The 7,080-nt window shown below is 36.0% G+C and overlaps 1 protein-coding gene across 1 annotated transcript; it reads right to left on the bottom strand.

Annotated features, from left to right (window-relative positions):
* Nucleotides 1-4,633: 4,633 nt before the first annotated feature.
* On the bottom strand, nt 4,634-7,080 carry LOC110780395 (uncharacterized). Its single transcript, XM_056831158.1, has 2 exons — nt 6,794-7,080; nt 4,634-5,799 (listed from the first exon to the last, which is right to left on the bottom strand). Exons 1-2 carry the CDS (start codon nt 7,063-7,065, stop codon nt 4,869-4,871), a joined length of 1,203 nt encoding a protein of 400 aa, XP_056687136.1. The 5' UTR covers nt 7,066-7,080; the 3' UTR covers nt 4,634-4,868.

Genomic DNA, 7,080 nt, shown 5'->3' with positions numbered 1-7,080 from the left:
CTACCTATTAAATTAAATAAGTCAATTCAAGTCCCTTAAACTCTGTGCCGGTCAAACCGGGTCGAGTATTCCGGGACGGAGGGAGTAATTATTATATGGCTTTTGCATGTTGATTAGTACTTAGTGAGTGATGTATGTTTTTATTTTCATTTCACTCTATTTTTGTAAGTACTCATCTTTTGCTGACTACGTGCTTTGTGTGTTTTGGTCATGGCCTTTGCCTTAATGACCCTATGATGGTCTATCATTTGCACTTGCATTGATGGTGAGTAGAATAAATTAGCAGGTAGATTGGAATCATGTGGCTTGGGTTGATCGAGAGAGTTGCATGTTTTCGTACTTTGAACTATTTAACTTCATTTTAATTATGTTTGAAACGTTTGAACTATTTATACTTTGGGTTTTGGGCCATTATAGTTCCAAATTGTAGGAGGCCTCGACATTTCATTTATTATGTTTTTAAAAGTTAGTTGACATTAAATTCGGCTGCGTAATTCTGGTAATAGCCTTAACCGTTATCACGATTGCGGTAATGCTTTAGTAATTCCTTTATTTTAAGTTGGAAAATGATTTTATAAAAGCAAGGAATTATTAGGGTGTTACAACAGGAGCGGGTTCTTCTCTCAATCCTTCAGTAGGAATGTTTTCTCTGAGTATTAAAGAATTTAAATAGGGTATATTGTGCAATAAGTTTACAAATAGGTATATTTGGTGAATTATAAACATGACTTAACGGAGGACTAACGGAAAATCATAATAGGGGTATTTGGTGAATAATACGAAAAAATAGGAGTATAATATGTATTTTGAAACACGCAGGGGTATTTGGTGAATTTCGTGAAACCTCGGGGGCATTTCATGAAAAAACTGTATTTTTAATCATGTAGCATCATGTCATGTGTGAATGTGGAGGTTACTTGATTCAAGTAGAAGTTTATGCTTCATATTATTGTCTACTCATTTTTAGTAGGGCATGTTTGTTATCATTTTAATATATGCAAGAATGTGTGTGGATTATTCTAATGTCTAATGCATGCTAAAGGGAGGTTTTACTTTGCATGTGTATCGAGTAGTACCCAGTGTAAAAGAATAGTAGGCAAGGAAACTTAAGTTGCAAGTTAGGGCTTCCTCTACTAAATTAAAGGAAGTTTAATTGCATGTAAAAAGTATAGTGACAAAGATACTTGGTGGCAAGTTAGAGCTTCGTCCACTAAGTAAATGAAGGTCTAATCGCAAGATTTATAAACAGGATAAGTAATAACATCTCTTGGAACGTATATACTTTAAATGAACATATGGGGAGGCCCCTGTGATGATGTCTGATGAGCGACATTTATGTCGCTCTTAGCTTAGGATTTTAGTTCATTTTATTAGCATTTTATTATTATTTGCGCTTAGTTTTATCGTTTTTAGTTCGTTTGTCGCATTTTTGCATTAATCGTATCATTCTCTCGTCTTGCGTATATTCTAGCCGTTTTCGCTCTAAATATGTGTTTTATGCTCAATCTTGTAGCGTGGGGGTCATTTGGAGTGTTAACGTGCTAAATAATACGACTTTTGGCTTAGACGATGATTTAAATGGCTTTACGATTTGCGAAAATGTCAAACGAATTAAATATGTGATTTTCCGATTCAATAATGCGTTTTCCGATTTTAATAATGTGCTATACGATTTTTGAGCGTGCTAGACGATTTTATAATGTGGTCTACGTTTTTATTGATATGCTATACGATATTTTTAATGTGCAGCGATGATTTTGACCATGGGCTATACGATGCAACAATGTGCAGCGACGAAACTTGCTGCCAAGCACAGCATGCCATGGCAGCCACACATGAGCAGCAAGCAAAGCACATCAACCACTGCACTCGACGAAGCAAGGCATGGCACCATCCTGGCACTCGCAGCAGGCCATCGTAGCATCATCGTAGCACTCACAACAAGGCATAGCTGCTGCCCATGGCACCATCGCAGTAGGCACTCGAGCAGCCAAAGTCATGCTTGCAGCTAGCTTTGTGCTCACCTTGAGAGCCTTCACAGCATGCTATCACAGCAACAAGGCACAGCAACAAGCCACAGTAGATCGCAGCAGCACTCACAGCAGATCACTCGCAGCAGCACTAGAGCAGTAGCTCGCAGCAGCACTCGCAGCAACTCAGTCTGTGCGAACGCACCAGCAGGCTGTGCGAACGCACCAGCCATCTGTGCGAACGCAGCCTGCAGTCTGTGCGAGCCCACGAATCAGCAGAATTGATGCAGTAGCTCCTTGCTGTTTGGTGCGAACGCACACACCCTCTTGTGCGAACACACAGAGGTACGCGGGGCTGCTATAAATACGAGAAATCGCATTAGGCTTAGTTAGGCTTTAATTTTCTGATTTTCTATTTTCTTAGGCTTAGCTTAGAATTCTCTCTCTAGAATTAGTTTAGGGATTAGATTAGAGATTAGGATTAAGGATTCTTAGCCTCAAATTCTTGATTCTAAATTCAAATTCAATCATCAAATTTTCAGATTTCTTTCTCTTTGCTTTGAGTTTTGTTCTTCATTTTTGTGCTTCAAGTTTGATGTAATTTCTTCATTTCAAGGTATAATTCTAATTCTTCTTTTGATTTGATTCATTAATTCTTTAATTGCTTTACTAATTTCGTTTATGCTTTGATTTCATGCTTGAATTCTAGAATTAGTTTGATAATTTGAATGTTCTTAGTTTTACCCCAATTTTTGTAGTTTGAATTTTCTGAATTTTATTGTTTCAATTAGCTTCATTAGTTCAATTAGTTTCATGATTAGGATTAATATTAGTTTAATGTTGATGTTAATCATGCTAATTGAGTAGTTTAGTCTAGAGGTTAGGGATGAAGCTTTGGCATTGAATTTGGGGAATTTTAGGGAAAATTCATGAATGATGTTGTGATTAAATGTGATTTAGTGATAGGATTCCATGACTAGTTGAGTAGTAGTTGCGAATGCTATTCGATTGGATTAGATTGGAATGTATGATTAAGTTTGGCAAGACATTGTGGGCTTAGTTCATGCAAGCGGATGATAGCACCTATTATATGCTAGCTAATCTAGTTTAGGATTTGGCAAAATCTTTCCATAGGCTAGGTTGCTTAGCGTGCTCTATCCGAGAGGTGGCGAGCACGTCATTAGTTTTCATTCCCCTATTGCTATGTCGTTGCATATTCATGAATGTATTGACCTTGTTATTTCTTTGATTCGATTTCATTGCCGATTCCCGATTCCTCTAGAATTCCTTTATTTGTTTGCATTTCTAGCTTAGATTAGTTTAATTCAAAAACTCAAATTTCATCCGAACTAGCTTGTGAACGCATAGATTGAATAGTCAAACATATCCATTCCTATGGGACGATCCCTATACTTGCCGCTATAGTCAATATAGCCGGTTAGTTAGGTGTTTTATAAATTTTGTTTGATTAGGCTGTTTTCTATTCAACGACGGAAAATAGCCTTATCAAAATGGTCCTTTAGACATCCATTGTGGTTCAGGACCCTGTAGTACCATTTATTATTATTTGCGCTGGAATTCTGTCACGCATATGTGATATAGTTTTTATAGTTGGCTAGATCTCATGCTATAGTCCCAAGTGGACACGAGGAGAATAAAAACACGTTCATTTCTTAATCCATTCAAGGGAATTTGATATTCCAAATAGTCGAAAGAAAAAGTTGTTCTATTAGCAAGTCAAAAGCAAAAGAGTAAAGTCAAGAGTAGTGTTTATTTATTCAATGATGTTATGTATGTTGATTGTTGAATTGTCAAGCAAGTAAGATTGTTTGTGACCAAAGTTGGTTATGTCAACGTTAGTGGCATTTCTACTTCATGTATGTACTCAGCTTTGCAGATTCGTGCTTTCATGTTTGTCTTGCTCATGGCCTATTCCTTATTGACCATGTGATGACCCATATTTTATACGTGTAATTATGGTCAGTAGTCTTAAGTGAAGAAACATTTTCAGGTTGGCATTCTACATTCGGGATTGAGTGTTGAGTGAACTTTTAAATGCTTCAAAACGCTTTTATTCCAAACTATTTATTTTATAAATGCTTTGGATTGCAAGATTTTGTGCGTCTTTGATGGGTTCCAAGTGGTAGGACTTTAATTTAAAGTTAGACATTTGAAAGTAAGTTTTAGTAGTTTAGTTCCGCTGTAAAATTCTGAAAATAACCTTGATCGTTTTCATGGTGGCGGTAAATTCCTTTTTATTTATTCATGAAAATAGTTCTAGAAAAGCAATAAATTATTAGGATGTTACCATGTTAATGAGTCAAAACTGATGTATTAGTCAAATTAGATGGCTAGACTTGATTAAACCTACCTGAAAGTTCGTATGATAATGAATGATTGATCATCTAAATGACGAACTGGGTTTTTAGACATTTGGGTTGCATATTTGAAAATAATTATTTTTATTCTTCACTAAGTAGTGAGCGAAGATAAGTATTACGCTCGAGAAATAGATTGAACTAAAATCTGAAAGATTAGAAATTGGATTATCATGATCGTCCTAAGATTTAGTCAAAATAACAAATTGATAGAGTAAATATTAACTTGTATTTTGAGCAAAAATTTCGTATTTATTTGTCAAAGTGAGAGTTTTAGTGCATGCATTGGCTTTTTAATAGTCGCATTATAATCACAATTTTTGTTATTACAATCATAGACAAACAAGCCTTGAGAGGCTGATTGTGTGCTAAACTGCCCTTTGGCTAAACCATTTTTCTTAGTTAGGTGCATAGCAAGTCTCAAACAAAAACAAAAACAAAAACAAAATAATTAAGTGCATCATAAAGCACAAACCAATGTAATAATCACCATAAACTAGTTTCTATGAAACTACAAAGTCTAATTGCAAAGCCGACGAGAGTCAAGATCGTAGTCACGATATGTATCATAGTCGGAACCCCTCGCCCAAAAGACAATTACTTTGATACGACCATAAGTTCCATCAATTACTTGGGTGCAAATACGACCTTTACCAGCTCGGAATTGTTGAAGAATATGAAATGTTTCCGTACTACCATCGGAATAACAGCAGTTAATATTGCCTTGTATAATTACGGGGGAATAAGCAGGCACTGCTACAAAATATCTAGACAGAGGGACTTTATACTTGTCCCAATCCTTGAATTGGAATTTGTCTGCTTGTTCGCGGGACTTGTCACAAAGTACAATACTTGTTTCCTCCTTGTGTTGAAACCTTTCATAGGCAGTAACAAGATGTCCATAAACATGATTATCACCACTGGCACTGCTACTATCATTTTCTTTGACCAACACAACTGTAATGCATGCAAGAACTCCGACTTGCAGAACTGCGAATGTAACGGTGGCCACTCCCATCTTCCCTTCAACACTAGCAGAACAACATTTCTCAATAAGAGGGGTGTCATCATAGCGGTTCATATCAACAAGCAATGAGTTATTAATCAACTCATTCCCACTTTTGTCCTTGAGATCAAAATACACCTCAAAACTACTAGAGCTAGATATAGGGCGCTCTCTTGGCCCAATTACAGATAAGCTACCATTTTCGTAGACATTCTCTGCATTCTCTGGACATCGGTTGTACAGATACAAGTCACCCTTCTCATCTTGTACTAAAATCGTACCATAAACTTCACATTGCTTAGAATCATCATTGATTTTACTCATCTTGATGGTGAACACCTCAGCTAAGTGTCTTGTGTGAATAGGAGCGGATGGCAACTCGTCAAACTCCATGGCGTAGTCGTCCTCCATGCCAATGTTCAAATTCAAACAGCTATGAGTCAAGCTGCAAAACACAAGCATAAACAAAACAACAGTAAAGTTTGTAACAAAACAAATACAATATGTCTTTATAGTATAGAGGGTTATTTGGTTGCAAGTAAACAGAGGGGAAGTATGAGTTCCTAGGAAGTGCATATATGGTAGTAAGTTATTTGGTTGGCATGAAATTAGTGCAAGTGGGAATTGAAACTTCCTAAGACATTGGAAGGGACTTTCCACCCTCCCCTTGGTAAAGTAACAGTTCCAAAAGTATCAACGCCTAAGTTCAACCAAACATCATCAAGCTATTTACTTTGCTAAATCCCATTTCAGTCTACCTCAACATACATCAGAACATATAATTTTCATGTGAAAGTCCATCCAATTATATAATTTTCGTGGAATTTAGCTAAATTTTCATGTGAAAGTCCATCAAATTATATAATTTTCATGGAATTTAGCTAAATTTTCATGTGAGAGTCCATCCATCAGAACATATAATTTTCATGGAATTTAGCTAAATTTTCATGTGAAAGTCCATCCAATTACATGGATAAAAACATGGACTTTCACATGAAAATTTAGCTAAATTCCAACACCAATTACAAAACCGACGAACAGACACAAGTTTCACATAGATAGTAAACCCACCCAATTATTCCAACAACAAAAAAAAACAAATTTAATTAATCAATAAATTATACCTGATGAACCTAATGAGCAATTGAGGGGAATCGACGGTGAAGTAGATGTATAAAGCAGAAATCGCAAGTCAGATACTAAAACAAACTGGAAAAACTTAGATCTAAATCTTGCAAATTTAGGGTTTGCAATACTTCGTAATCTGGTTACAGAAAGCCCAGATCTGTGTTTAAGGCGGAACATGTATGCAAAGATAATGCTCCGTATTAACACAATTACTAAATTACAGTTACAATCTCAAAATTGAACCCATCAAAAAAAATTAAAAAAAAGTTCAACATCGATCTACAGACCTACATCAGTGATAATAGAATTACCTCGGTAGCAAAAAACGAATAATTTGATGCTTCAATTCACAGAGGTTAACAATGTCGTTCCCATAGATTCCTCTAGAATTTGTAAAAAGGTGGAGTCTCTTTAGAGACGGAGAGAATAAGAAGGGACAGAAAAGAGAGGAAGCATTAGTCCATATAACATATGGGGCTACAGTAGCCCATATAGCCAAAAAAGAAAAACAATTATTTGGATAATGGCCGATGACTGATCTGAGGTGGCGTTGATTAGATGACAAATGGAATATGTATTTCATACGTATATTAATAAG

Source organism: Spinacia oleracea, chromosome 6 (genome assembly GCF_020520425.1).
Source record: "Spinacia oleracea cultivar Varoflay chromosome 6, BTI_SOV_V1, whole genome shotgun sequence".
Classification (NCBI taxonomy): domain Eukaryota; kingdom Viridiplantae; phylum Streptophyta; class Magnoliopsida; order Caryophyllales; family Amaranthaceae; genus Spinacia; species Spinacia oleracea.
The sequence above is the reverse complement of the archived record's forward strand: the minus strand, read 5'-3'. Positions and strand labels throughout refer to the sequence as shown.